Source organism: Mesoplodon mirus, assembly GCF_964341445.2.
Source record: "Mesoplodon mirus genome assembly, chromosome: 11".
NCBI classification, from domain to species: Eukaryota; Metazoa; Chordata; class Mammalia; order Artiodactyla; family Ziphiidae; genus Mesoplodon; species Mesoplodon mirus.
The window spans coordinates 24,472,334-24,486,328 of NC_138987.1; the positions used below are offsets into that span (position 1 = coordinate 24,472,334).

General features: G+C 40.1%; 2 protein-coding genes across 7 annotated transcripts in view; one reads left to right on the forward strand and one right to left on the reverse strand.

Annotated features, from left to right (window-relative positions):
• BLTP3B (bridge-like lipid transfer protein family member 3B) overlaps window positions 1-4,983 on the reverse strand; it is a 99,219-nt gene extending 94,236 nt beyond the window's left edge. The window contains 1 exon segment of the mRNA XM_082634591.1: window positions 4,847-4,983. Coding sequence (XP_082490717.1) covers window positions 4,847-4,890 — 44 coding nt within the window. The 5' untranslated portion in view covers window positions 4,891-4,983.
• A 4,398-nt stretch (window positions 4,984-9,381) lies between these two features.
• The window catches only part of ACTR6 (actin related protein 6), a 33,284-nt gene continuing 28,670 nt past the window's right edge, over window positions 9,382-13,995 (forward strand). For 4 of the 6 annotated variants that reach the window (XM_082634978.1, XM_082634979.1, XM_082634981.1 and 1 more), the window contains exons 1-4: window positions 9,382-9,515; window positions 11,483-11,600; window positions 12,421-12,489; window positions 13,358-13,481. In XM_082634978.1, coding sequence (XP_082491104.1) covers window positions 9,448-9,515; window positions 11,483-11,600; window positions 12,421-12,489; window positions 13,358-13,481 — 379 coding nt within the window. In that variant the 5' untranslated portion in view covers window positions 9,382-9,447. Of the gene's footprint in view, window positions 9,516-11,482; window positions 11,601-12,418; window positions 12,503-13,357; window positions 13,482-13,995 lie in introns of those variants that run through there. The other 2 variants (XM_082634982.1, XM_082634983.1) reach the window with 2 other exon arrangements.

Genomic DNA, 13,995 nt, shown 5'->3' on the forward strand with positions numbered 1-13,995 from the left:
TTAGGGAGCAAGTCTTGTTGAGACTGTCAAGTAGTTTCTCTTACCTAGATCCTTGGAGCTGACCTGTATCCAAGCCCTTCGCAAGTCTGTTTCTCTAACCTTCCCATAACCTCTGTGGTATACTGATATCCTTCTACATTACTTTTCTACTTAAGTTAATCAGAGCCCCTCTAGAGACTCTATGTTTCCACCCCAGACAACTGCTCCTGAACCCTGGACTCCAAACCAAACTGATAACCATGCACCTTTAGTGATCATGTCCCTCTTTTGTCAGGAACTCTTTATTAGCAGTCACCTCCTGGGATGAAGTTCAATTTCAATTTCCTTAACATAGCAAATGAGGCCCTCTGAAATCTAATTAAGTTCAGTGCCTATTAAAGACACCAAATGGAGCAGCAAAGCCTGACTCAAAATAGTTCTCCCCATGACCATATTTTTGCTCTATAACCCTTTGCCATTGCTAATTGATCCATGGATAAACAGAACTGGGCCAAACAGATTCTCTCTCCCAGGAATCTGAAACTTGACAGGAGATCAGATTGGGAGTTATGAGAGATGGGACGGCACCCTAAAGCAGTGGTTCTCAATCAGGAGCAATTTTGCCTTCCAGGGGGACATCTGGCAACGTCTGGAGACATTGTTTCATTGTCAAGACTGTGGGAGTGCTATTGGCATCTAGTGGGTAGAGACCAGAGATGCTGCTAAACATCCTACAATGCACAGAGCAGCCCTTTACAACAAAGAATTGTCTTGTCCAAATGTCAATAGTGCTGAGGTTCAAGAACGCTTCCAATTAGGCCCTAGGAGTTGTCTAGTTCCAGATTCTGTGACCCACCCGAAGAGCTTTCTGTTACATTTCCTTTTTCAGCCTAAGTTAAACAGAACAGGTTTTTGTTGTCTGCAGACAATATAATCTTAACTGGCATAGTACCCTAGTTTAATAATCTGACATACATGTGTATACTTTAAACCAGTTTCTCAACCTCAAAACTATTGACACATAGGCCAAATAATTCTTTCTGTGGGGGACTGGGCTGTGTACTGTAGGATGTTTAGCAGTGTCCCTGGCCTCTACCCACTAGTCACCGCCCCACCCCCACCCCTGCCAAGTTGTGAGAATCAGAAATGTCTCCAGTCATTGCCAAATGTCCCCTGAGGGGTAAAAACACCCATATTTGATAATTACTACTTAAAACTATACAAAGACTGTACCCAGGTGTGGTGTATGTCTGTCCTGCCAACCCCCCAGTAAACCTTGTGCCCAGCATAATATGCCTTGAGCCAAAGGAGTAGTGGGGAGCATTTGTATCTAAATCTTCCCCACCCCTTTTCAGGTCCTGGCTTAAATATACCCCATCTTCGAGCTTCTAATCCCCCCCTCTGCCTTTGCTGGAGCACGCATGTACACATACCACAGTAACAGGTAATGAGGCCTTGAGCTGAAAGGTAGCTCCTGCTCTTATTTCTTTTCTTACACTTGTTCTAACTTTTCTTTAGAAGTTTCCATTTCCTTCTGAAAAAAATACTCTCCTAGAGAAGCCTCCAAAACATATTTTATGCTGGTGATAGTATGAAAGATCAGGGTAAATTCTCCTTCAAAGGCTTTTCCTGTTTCACTTCTCTTAAAATGCAACTACTCCAACCCCCACATCCAACACACACACACACACTAACTCTCCCTCTTCAGTACTGTTTTCATTAACAATGAAGGAGATGCTTGGAATACAAACTAAACAATTAGGCAGGGAACAAGTATATAGATTTACACTTCTCAAATAGTTCAGCATTTGCTTAAAGCATTTGTTAATCTCTTAAGAATAATTCCCCTTTCATACTTTTCCAATACACCAGTTTCTTAAGCCCCTATATCTAAGTAAACCTGGTTTTAACCTTACAATTTCACCATACTTCAATCTCAAGGCTCACAGTAAGCACTCTCTTTCTCCCGTTGCTTCCTAGATAGTCTTCCTTACTGGAAGACCCCTTATATAAAGGGTCATTTTCCTAGTCCTTCCTTTCCAGGACACCGGCACCACATTTATTCAATGATTCAATTGCCCATTATTCCCTAAAACCACAGGAAAATAGGTCATGCCAAATATCTGCAATAATATTGGTGGCTTATAGTCTTGCCTTAGTTAAAAAAAAACAGCAATGTGAGGGAGAGGCAGTTCATTGTTGTCATTCATGCATTCATTCAAAAAATAGTCGTTGAGTGCCTACATTATTCTAGACTCCAAAAAACAACAGGGCTTCCCTGGTGGCGCAGTGGTTGAGAGTCCGCCTGCCGATGCAGGGGACACAGGTTCGTGCCCCGGTTCGGGAAGATCCCACATGCCGCGGAGCGGCTGGGCCCGTGAACCATGGCCGCTGAGCCTGCGCGTCTGGAGCCTGTGCTCCGCAACCAGAGAGGCCACAACAGTGAGAGGCCCGCGTACCGCAAAAAAAAAAAAAAAAAAAAAAAGAAGGTGCCATGAGTTCCATTCACTAGCCATAAGAAAGGTATTGGAAGGTAATATGTTCTAAGTATTTCCTATCAAACTGTGTTCCAGATGATTAGATCAGTATAGTGACATCTTCATTACTGAATAACCTGTAAAATTAAGCTTGACCCAGGTAATTTCAAAAGTTCATTCCTGTTTGAGTAACTATAATTTATCACAACATCCACCTCGCTTCTTCTACTGTCATCCTTTATGTTTATAAATAACTGTATTTTTCTTAGGAGATGACAAATGACAGCAACAGCAGTAAGATTAATATTTTAACCAAGAATATGAATTTGATGCTCTTCAGTTCATCTGACTTAAATGTGAAATAACTGAAAACTCAAGTGCTTCAAAAACTCATCTCAAAAAAATCATTGTTATTTACAACACAGCTATTGAAAATCATACAGATTAAAAAGTAATCCTCGAGAGTAGCACTGACATATATACACTACCAAATGTAAAACAGATAGCTAGTGGGAAGCAGCCGCATAGCACAGGGAGACCAGCTGAGTGCTTTGTGACCACCTAGAGGGGTGGGATAGGGAGGGTGGGAGGGAGATGCAAGAGGGAGGGGATATGGGGATATAGGTATACGTATAGCTGATTCACTTTGTTATACAGCAGAAACCAACACACCATTGTAAAGCAATTATATTCCAATAAAGATTTTAAAAAAATAAAACAAACAAACAAAAAAGTAATCCTCAAGGCTCAATTCTGAATGTGTCTGTTTTGTGAAGTTAACCATTACCTTTACAACTAATTTTTAAGAGTCCTTCCAAACTGGAGTTCTACAAGAGAATTAAACTCTAATGCCCTAAGGCACTCAATGACTGAACAAACTTTTCTCCTATGCATCTAGAATGGAACTAGCTAAGTACTATCATCCTAGGGAGAGTGAGAAAATAGAAATTCAAATCATTTTCTATAGGTCTGAATTTTCTTGTGGGAACTGTGTATGACAAAGGCTGGAGGACATCTGATAAGTCAGATCTTATTTAAATCATAAAAAATAATAATAAAGATAAAATCTTCCAAAGTGAGATAATTCATTATTGGACTATACGGACAATTTTAAAAGAAGCTTTCCAATTAGTGATAATGTTAAGAAATGTAGATTCATAAATGCTGCTATAATTTGTTACTTTAAAAAAAATATCTTATTCAATGTTATAAGTGAGAAAAATATTTGCTGAATCACAGAAATAATGATTTTGTTCCCTAATATATATAACCTATATATAGGTTCCCTATATAACCTGTGGTATACAACAATTTGGAAAATCAAGAATTGTCTGTACTACGAAAGTATATCATCACACCCAAGTGTTTTCCTAAAATCAGTTAAAATTAATCATTAACTTACAGACAAACAACAGAGAAAAGGGCCATAACTAAGCACTTTGAATTCGCTGTTAACAACTTGCAAAGAAGATCCTACATTTAGCCTGTGTCTTGAGACAAATATGGAGAAGTCAGGGGCAGTAACAAACTGCCAGCTTTACTGAGTCATGATTCTGACTAAAACCGCGTTACGAAATGGAAAGAATGACAAGTCTTGGGTTTATTACCACAGATGTTGACTCCCTGAATTTATGGGTCTTAGATTAAAATAAAGCAAAAAACAAACAAAAAACAAAACCAAAAAAACTGCTTTGTACGGATGATGTGGGGCTAAAACGACTCCAGAAAGAACTCGCCAAAGCTGGTAACTCTGATTATTTACCTAAAACAAATCCTAACTGTGCAAACAGGCACACCCTCTAATGCATCAGACTGGGAACGGCGAGGTAAGGTGAATTCAGAACAATAACAAGGTTAACATTTCAGTGAGAAAACAATTCTCAGTCCTAACAGTCCACACTGCGCCAGACGCCCTCGGTTAACGGAACCACTCAGCTCCGAATGGAGGCGAGCAGACACCGGGCACCTGGGTGACAGACCATCTGCAGCCTCCGAACAGGACCGCCCGAGAGGGGTCCTCCAAACGCCCCCAGACGCCGTGTCGGCAACGATCCCAGTCCGCAGCCTCCCCCGGCAGCCCAACACGCTCCTCCGCGAGCCAGCCGGGAGAGGGAACCCGTCTAGGGGCGAACCCATCCAGAGGCGAACCCATCCAGGGACGAACCCGTCCGGTGGCGAACACGTCAGGGGACTGACTCGTGAGGCCAGTCTTGGACGCCACAGGCGACGGGAGGTCCGGGGCAGCGACCTCTGCCCGGACTGGAGCGGGGAGCCCGAGGGTCGCCTCCCGCTCGGCTGCCAGTCCCCGCCGCCCCCGAAGCCGCAGGTTGCCTCTGATAACCGACTAGGGCGGAAGCGGACTGGCGCCCACGCCCGAGGCTCTGACTGACCTGGAGAGATGCTTCAAGATCTGTTTCTTGATGAGCCCAGCCATGGTGCCGAAGCGGGGGGCGCCGCGCTCTCTCTCCGTTCCTCAATGCCTCCTCTCTTCGTGGCCGTCTCCTCTTTGTCTGGGTTAACCCGGCCGGAGGAGAGGCGCGTGAGCACTCACGCCCGGGACAGACCTGAGGCCCCGGCCGAGGCCACAGCCGCCACCGCTGCCGCCAGGGACCGGGAGCATTCCGCTCAGGCAGCCGCGGCCGCCGCCGGCGCCATCTTGGCTGCAGCATCACCTAAGAGATCTGGGGGAGGGCCGGAGCGGGGCGGGCTCGGAGCGGGGCGGGCTCGGGGCGGGCTCGGGGCGGGGCGGGGCAACGCAGGCTCCTGACGGGCTCTTGCTGCCCCGCCTCCCTCGCTGGGACTAGTGCGCTGGTCGTCTGCTACCCTGACGCTGTTGGGTGATTTGACTCCCAACCCCAGAAGCTTCTTGGGTTTTAGACATCTGTCCCCACGCTCTAGTCATGTTCCCGTCTCCATCACTGAGTTCTTCATACACATCTTCTCTTTTTCATTTCCCTGTCAGAATTTGCTCCACAAACGGCTCTAATTGCTTTGCTTTCTTTACCTACTCAGCTTTCTTCATATCCTCGCCTCAGTGTCTTATCATTTGCTTAGATATTCTGCTTTTCCCCCGGCTAAATGCTATAATTTGATGTTTCCTCTAGAAATTCTAAGAGAAGTAAAAGTTGATAATGTGTCTTAATAGAACCCAGGACCTGGGAATTAGAAGGCCTAAATTTAAGTCCTGGCTCTAGTATTTTCTAGCTGTGTTAAGCTGGAGAAAATAATTTACTTACTTTTAGCTTCAGTTTAATCTTCTATACAATAGATTAATAATATCAGCCTTACCCAACTCACTAGGTTGTTGTATCTAAAGAAATAAGGATGTAAAATTTCACTTAAAAATTTCTATGTAAAGGAAGGAAATTGTTGAAATAGCAGGGAGAACTATTACAGCTCTTCACCTTCACCCCACCCAGCCCCAAACCAACATTTTACAGAGGTGAAAATGACCACCCAGTGACATCTAAAAGTGGGGGAGGGGAGAATAACACTACCTCTGAGGGATGTATCAGAAAATGCTGTGGGTGTCTATGGGGATGGCCAGGCGATAGTTTACACATATAGTCCAACACCTGACCCTTTTCAAGCAAGGGAAAGGAGATATATGTGGATTGACTGTTTACTCACTTAACATTTATAATGTACTATAAATTAGGCACTATTCAAGTAACTAGGTAGCCTAAACAAACAAAACCTGTTCCTGCCATCAAAGAGTTAACAGCCTCAGAGGGAAGGTAAATTCCTAGTGCTAGGACCTTGAGCTCTATCATTAGACTCTTGTTCAAAGCCTTGCTCGACCATTTTGTAGCTGTGTAAACTTGGGCAAGTTATTTCACTCTCAGCCACAGTTACCTCATCTAGTGGAGATAATAGTACCTAACAATTTTGTGAGGATTAAATGAGATTATGCATATATAGTGTTGGAAAAAGTGCCTAGCATATGTCAAGCTCTTCATAATGCTATTATTATCCTTAGCATAATTGAAAATAGAAGCAAAGTGCTATGAAAACATAAGGGATGGAGTCATTCTATCTTGTTTAGCCAGAGATGGATTTACAGTGGAGATACTATTTCAAAGGTGAGAATGTCAGTTTAAAGTTAAAAGGACTGGCCCTGAAGTCAGACTTGGATTTGAAACTTTGCTCTGTGGATTTTTAGCTATGTGGTTGTTGTGAGGATTAAGCTAATGAAGTTTAAGTACTTAGAGAATGCCAGACACAACTGTGGTTTAAATTTACACTTCTGTTATTTGCTATTTAATTCTCAAAGTATGATTTTCAATAAGTTAAAAACGTGACTGCCATACAAATATATAATGAACGTGCATCAAAGATTTGTTAACTCATATTGGCAAGAACCAACAAGATAGGGTATAAAGTTAGTTCACTCATTAATGTGACTTAAATCTGTTGCACATGTTCATTATGTATTTATATCAGAGTGATATTTTTAACTTTTAAAATTACACATTCTCAAAATATACATGTATTTGAAAAGTAATAGTTACATGCTTGAGATTCTTTGTACTAAAACCTGGGAGGGGAAAGTGCATGGTGTGAAGGTGAATAGAATCAGGGCTTTTACTGAACAGTTTGTGCTGAAACTGGCTTATACTGGCTCATGAGAACCAGTTGTGCACATTTCTTCCCAACTCTGTGTTCTGGGGTTTGGTGAGTTCAGGAAAGCTTGGAATCAGCCATTGTGACAGTATTTTCACCACAGAAAATGGTAAACACTACAAATCAGGACATTTTTCTTGGAGATCCAGTTGTTAAACATTTACCAGCACAGTGTAGGATGGGTTGAAGGGGGATGAGATTGCAAATGTATGGCCATTATTTCATAGGCAGTGTCAAGTCTTGGGAGACTTCTATGGTGACTGAATTTGGGGAAGATGATCAGATTTCTGATTTAGAAAAATATTCTGATAACCATACTGGCAGTACAGAGGACAGATCATGAGAAGAGAATGGAGACAGGAGCCTTGAGAAGGCGGCAGCATTACTATTTTTGGTGAGAGATAAGGCAATATCAGTAAAGGTAAACAAACAAAAAAGGGTCAAGGACAAATTCCAGAGATTAATACAAGGATTGGAGTTGAAGTTTACTGAGGTTTTTAGTTTGGGGCACTGGGTAGATATTGGGGCACACCACTAATTGAGACAAGTAATATAGGTGAAACAAGCAGTTTTGGAGATAAAATTGTTTTGGATTTGTTACCTTTAAGGTTATCTCAGGACCCCTGGATAGAAACATTCAGGTTGCAGTTGGGGGTAGAAATTCTTCTTTAGGATTTATTGGTATTCAGTGATAGCTGAAGCCAAGAATAAAAATGATCTTGATCCAGGATCAGGTAAATATGAAGGAAAGCAAAAAGGGAAGCTTTTTGAAAGAGCCTATTTTAAAAGATGAGAGGTGAATAGAAATGATGGTTACTCTGTGATGTAAGACTGATAAAATATTTTTTACATGGGGGATCCTATCAATTTAATATTGTTAGAGAAAATAGAATGACTAAAATTGGACATAACTAACTTTGGACTTTCAATGACTTTTTTTTTTTTTTTTTTTTTTTTTTTTTTTGCTGTACGCGGGCCTCTCACTGTTGTGGCCTCTCCCGTTGCGGAGCACAGGCTCCGGACGCACAGGCTCAGCGGCCATGGCTCACGGGCCCAGCCGCTCCGCGGCATATGGGATCCTCCCAGACCGGGGCACGAACCCGTATCCCCTGCATCGGCAGGCGGACTCCCAACCACTGCGCCACCAGGGAGGCCCATCAATGACTTTTTGATACAAAGGAATATAGACACCAATAGAGTGCCTGACTTAAAGGAGTTTGCCATGGCAAAGGTAACAGAATGAACACATGATAAAAGGATGATGATGATGATAATTACTAACAGGTACTTGACTTTTATCATTTACTCTTCATAAAACAATTCTGCAAGGGGGGATTATTATTTTATTCCATTTTACAGATGAGGAAGCTAAGGTGTAGAGAGGTTAACTAATCTGTCCAAAACATGTAGTGGCAGAGCCAGGATTTGACCCAGGAGTTTGAATGCAGAGACTGCACTCTTAACTACTATCTTTGACTTCAATAATAGGACCTACTTCATAAATTGTAAAGATTAAATTAGTAAATATACATAAAGCTCTTAGAACAATTTAACCACACGCATTAAGCCCTGTATAAGTATTAACCCTTATTTTATCGCCCAAGGTTACACAGCCATTTTGTGGCAGAGTCCGGATTCCAACCTAAAATTCGTTCTCTTAACCATTACGATATAGACAAGTGAGCCCAAGACATTAGGGGAACACATAGGAGGAACACCTAATTTCAGGAAGGGGAAAGGAGGAGTGTGTCAGAAGTCTAGAAGCTTTTTGAGATAAATAAGACACAAAACTCCGTCCAGAAGAACAAGCAGACAGGGAAGACTGTGAGTTAAAAAAGCGAGGCGGTTGACGTGTTGACGTGTTCCGTGTTTGTAACAGGGTGGTTGGATCCAACAGTCAGAAGGGCAGTGGCGGGCAATGAAGCTGAAGAGTCTTCATATCCAATTCCGTGCTGCGTATGGCTTTGCAATTTATTCTTCAAAAGATGTCACTGTCTGAACAATATTATTCGAACACACACCAACCTTCCCCCCCCAACCCCCCACAAAGATGGTTCGTTATAGGGGTTAGAAGAAACTCCCAAGAACGACTCAATCTGCAAAAGTAAAGAACAATCACACATTGGGCGAAAAAAAACAGCGTTTTCTCTCTTATTGGATCTGGCCAAGACGTAAACGGGTTGAGATAGAAAGCACGTTACGACTCTTGCTGGCAGGCTGGGCTGCAGTGCAATCTCTGGCTTCCGGCGTCCTCAGTTGCTAAGGGAGACCGGAAGCGCCCTTACGCTCCGTGGGTGCAACCATAGAGTGCCGGAAAAAGCGTGAGCAGAGGGGTCGGGAAAAGGAAGCAACTGCGGTTAGTGCTAAAATGACGACCTTAGTGCTGGATAACGGAGCCTACAACGCCAAAATCGGTTACAGCCATGAAAATGTCTCGTAAGTGTTCGCTTCCTCCGAGGGACAAAGCATATATGCCTAGTAGTTACGTATGTTAAGCTTCATCTTGGGACGTCTGTAAACTGTAAACGCCCCCGCGCGGCCCTGAGGCAGAGGGATGCTCTGGTTGGAATTGGGTAGTTTGAATGCTTTGAAGTGGGACTTTGTTACTAACTTTGGGCTACGTGGCCCCGGAAGTGGGACGTGTTTCGTTTCGTAACAGGAAATAGTTCAGGAAAATAGGCTTCTAAGGAAGCGGTTCCCGAAAGAAGGGTCCGTACACAAAGTTCATGAACCCTCAGGAATCGTGGGCAACGTTTGTGTATATATGCATTTTTGGGGGAACGCGATCATAGCTTTCATCAGATCCTTAAAGGGTTCCATGGCCCCCAAAAGTGTAAAAACCACTGTTTCAGTGGCTGTAGACTTTGAAGGCTTTGTACTTTAGCCCTTCTAAGTGCTCATTGGCTGACTTGGTTGATCAGACTCAAACAAATACTACACTGGCTTTCATAAACTATGTTTGAGTAGAGACTAAGCAAATTAAAAGACACGTTTTTGCTCTAGAGTATTCACAGGGGACTTTTTCCCTTCCTCCCTCCTTTCCTTTTTCTTTTTTTTAGAGGACAAACTGCGTAGGAATGTATATTGTTACAGTCTTATTTTGGCAATATGTATCATTGTTCTCATCCTTTGACAGCAGTTCTGTTATCAGTTACTTAAGGAATAATTTAGAAGTCTTGATAAGAGTAGGTGCGGAATACTCTATATCATGTATAGACATTGTGTATGGTGACACAAAGGTGGGGGGAGAAGCAAGCTAAATAATCAAGAACAGTAAATTGACTAAAATTGTAATACAGCCAAGATTGACTACAAGGCAGGTTTTAAAATTATGTCCTTGGGCTTCACGGTGGCGCAGTGGTTAAGAATCCGCCTGCCAATGCAGGGGACACAGGTTTGAGACCTGGTCTGAGAAGATCCCACATGCTGCGGAGCAACTAAGCCGGTGAACTACAACTACTGAGCCTGCGTGCCACAACTACTGAAACCCGCACGCCTAGAGCCTGTGCTCCACAACGAAGAGAGTAGCCCCCAATCACCACAACTAGAGAAAGCCTGTGTGCAGCAATGAAGACTTAATGCAACCAAAAAAAAAAATAAATAAATAATAAAATAATTAAAAAACATATTGTTTAAAATTATGTCCTTGAAGACTATTTAAACATAGAGAAAATGACAGCATAGTAAGTGAAATAATCAGGTATAAAACATTTTTACAGTATTATCCCAATTAATGCAAGGATTTTAATCATCTTTCGCGGGAAATAATCCTTATACCAAAGTGGAATATTTTGGGGTGACAAATTATGCTCCCCTTCACTTTCTCTCTATCCCTTTCTCTGTACGTGTGTGCATATATATGCACACACACGCGCATACACACACATACATGTGTACACATGTATGATGGATAATGGTTCTAGTTTGTCTTCCTAACCAGATTGTAAACTCATGGTGCGCAGCAACCATATTTAAAACTGCTTCCTACATCTGTACCTTATAGCATCTTGCTGATTGAAAATCTTTGACTCCATGGAAACTTAATTTTATGGTCAGAATTTTGAACTTGCAAATTTTTTTTTTCTTACCAGAATGGTATTAAGAATTTTCCAGGAACTTTACCTCAGCCCCTCTTCACCTCTGTGCAGTGGCAGAACCAATACCCACCCGTAAGGGTGTCCTGAAGATTATTTGAGAAAGATAATGGGTCCAGTACAGAAATGGTATACACTAGAACCTTTAAAAAAAAAAAAAAAAAGGCATGTAAAAATTTTTTGAAGACAGAATGAGAAACACTGGTTTTGGATATTTTTTGACATCAAGGGTGGTGGTTAGGTATTTTTTGTATTTTTAGGAACTAAGTATTTAGGGAATAATTACATTATTTATTTCTTTGTTTATAGAGTTATTCCTAACTGTCAGTTCAGGTCAAAAACGGCACGTCTTAAAACTTTTACTGCTAACCAGATAGATGAAATAAAGGATCCTTCTGGACTCTTTTATATTCTTCCTTTTCAAAAGGTAATTCAACTGTATGTCATTTCTAGCATTAAAGACCTAAATTGAAGGATAATTTGGAATGTATATTTAAGATTTTGTATGTATGAAAATATTTTTGAATCTCTGAGAAAAAGTTATTTAAATTTTAATTAAGATCTTATTAAAACCAAAAGTTAAATTTAAATTGTCGTGTTAAAAAAAATGACCATGGGGCTTCCCTGGTGGCGCAGTGGTTGAGAGTACACTTGCCGATGCAGGGGACATGGGTTCGTGCCCCGGTCCGGGAAGATCCCACATGCCGCGGAGCGGCTGGGCCCGTGAGCCGTGGCCGCTGAGCCTGCGCGTCCGGAGCCTGTGCTCTGCAACGGGAGAGGCCACAACAGTGAGAGGCCCGCGTACCGCAAAAAATAAATAAATAAATAAATAAATAATGACCAGGATTAATTATACTTCAATGAAAAAAAATCAACTATACTTCAATAAATAAAAATAAAAATAAATGACCATGATTTAGTTACTGATTGTGGGTACTGAATTTTACTTGTTTATGTTAAAGCTAAATGAAACGAACACACTAAAGAAAAAGAGTATAGAGAGGCATCTCTACATATTGGTGTGTCTTTTGAACCCTTGATATTTTGGTTATTGTTAATTTGTAATATTTTGAATTTCTAAAAGGAGAAAAACATACCAATATAATAGGTTTGAAATTCAAACAGCATTAGACTGGTGAATGTGACCATAAAGAGATAAGAATCAGTGATTTAGAATATATTAATCTGATTTTTAAAAAATTGTTCAAATATTTTTGATAATTAAATTCATAAAACAAATTTTTTAGGGCTACTTGGTGAATTGGGATGTTCAAAGACAAGTCTGGGATTACCTTTTTGGAAAAGAAATGTATCAGGTAACAAATTGGAGTATGTATTCAAATTTCCATTTCCATGTCTTATTCAAATGAAAAATTTAAATCTGTACTTATATCTTAAGATTTATAAATTTTTGAATATGTTTCTTATATATATTTAAGTCACTTAATCTACTGTGCTTAACTTTGATTTTCAAATAAGTGCAAGTGAATGGAATTTCCATTGTGAAGTGGAATTTGAAGTTGAGAAGAGATAGTCTGTATGAAACTTAAGATTAAAATTTTTACTTCAGATTTCTGCTATTCTTAGACCAATTCACTGTCTAATTTTTTCACAATAAAATATTTTTTCTGATATATCTGAATGTGTGAATGATACAATGTTAAAATTTTGTGCTTTTAATATCTTTAGTGTGACTTTAGGTATACTGAGAAAATGTTCAAATTTTAATGCTTCTTAAGAGTGTGTGGGAGAGAATTATGTAAATGTTAAATATTCTAAAGCTTCTCACCTTTTAACTTTTGAAAACAAAATAACAGTCCCAGTGCCTGTAGTTGTATCATTTATTACTTTTGCATAATTATCTTTAAACAAGTTGACAGTACCATTTTATCAATGCTACCATTAAGAGAGTTAAAATTATATAATAGTTAAAGTGCATGTATTCTGTAACCAGACTTCCCAAGTTCAAATCCTAGGTATGTCACTAACTAGTTATATGGACCTTCGTAACTCATTCAACTCTTTTGTGCCTCAGTTTGCTCACCTTTTAAAAGGGAATAATAGTAAGACGTGTCTCCTAGGGTTATTGTGAGGATTAAATAAATGTGTTTATATATGTAAAACAAGCACTTATAATTATGACTACAAAGTTACAAAACTTTGGGAATTTTTTTCCTCACATAGGTTGATTTTTTAGACACTAATATTATTATCACAGAACCATATTTTAACTTCACTTCAATTCAAGAATCAATGAATGAAATCTTATTTGAAGAATACCAGTTTCAAGCAGTATTAAGAGTAAATGGTGAGTTAAAGTTTTTATTGAAATTGAGTTATGTGAATATGAATATGAATAGAGTAAACAAATACTTAAGGTCCAAGAATATTGGATGACATTCTTTTTGATTTGAAGGAAATAAAACCTGGAATTTAAAAACTAGATAGACCCTTAGAGATTATCTAGTCAGACTTCTCTCACTTTATCTTTTTACTGATTATGATGTTTCTCCCTAATGAAGTTACTAGCCACATATTTCTAATCTCTGAAAGATTATTGTTTCTGAGTTAGTTGTCTTTTCTGTTACTGATGTGTTTGCTATTGTTATTATTATTGTTTGAAATAATGTTAATGCTCAGGCTGCCAATATGAGGGAAAATAATCTGTAAATATTATCTAGAAGTAGGTTTATTAAAGGCTAGAATCACATTACATGACTGTACAAAGAAAGTATTCACATATTTAGCTTGTAGAATTTAAGTCTGTATAAGCAACAGTATACTGTAATGGTTAGGAGCATAATCTCTAAAACAGTGTTCTC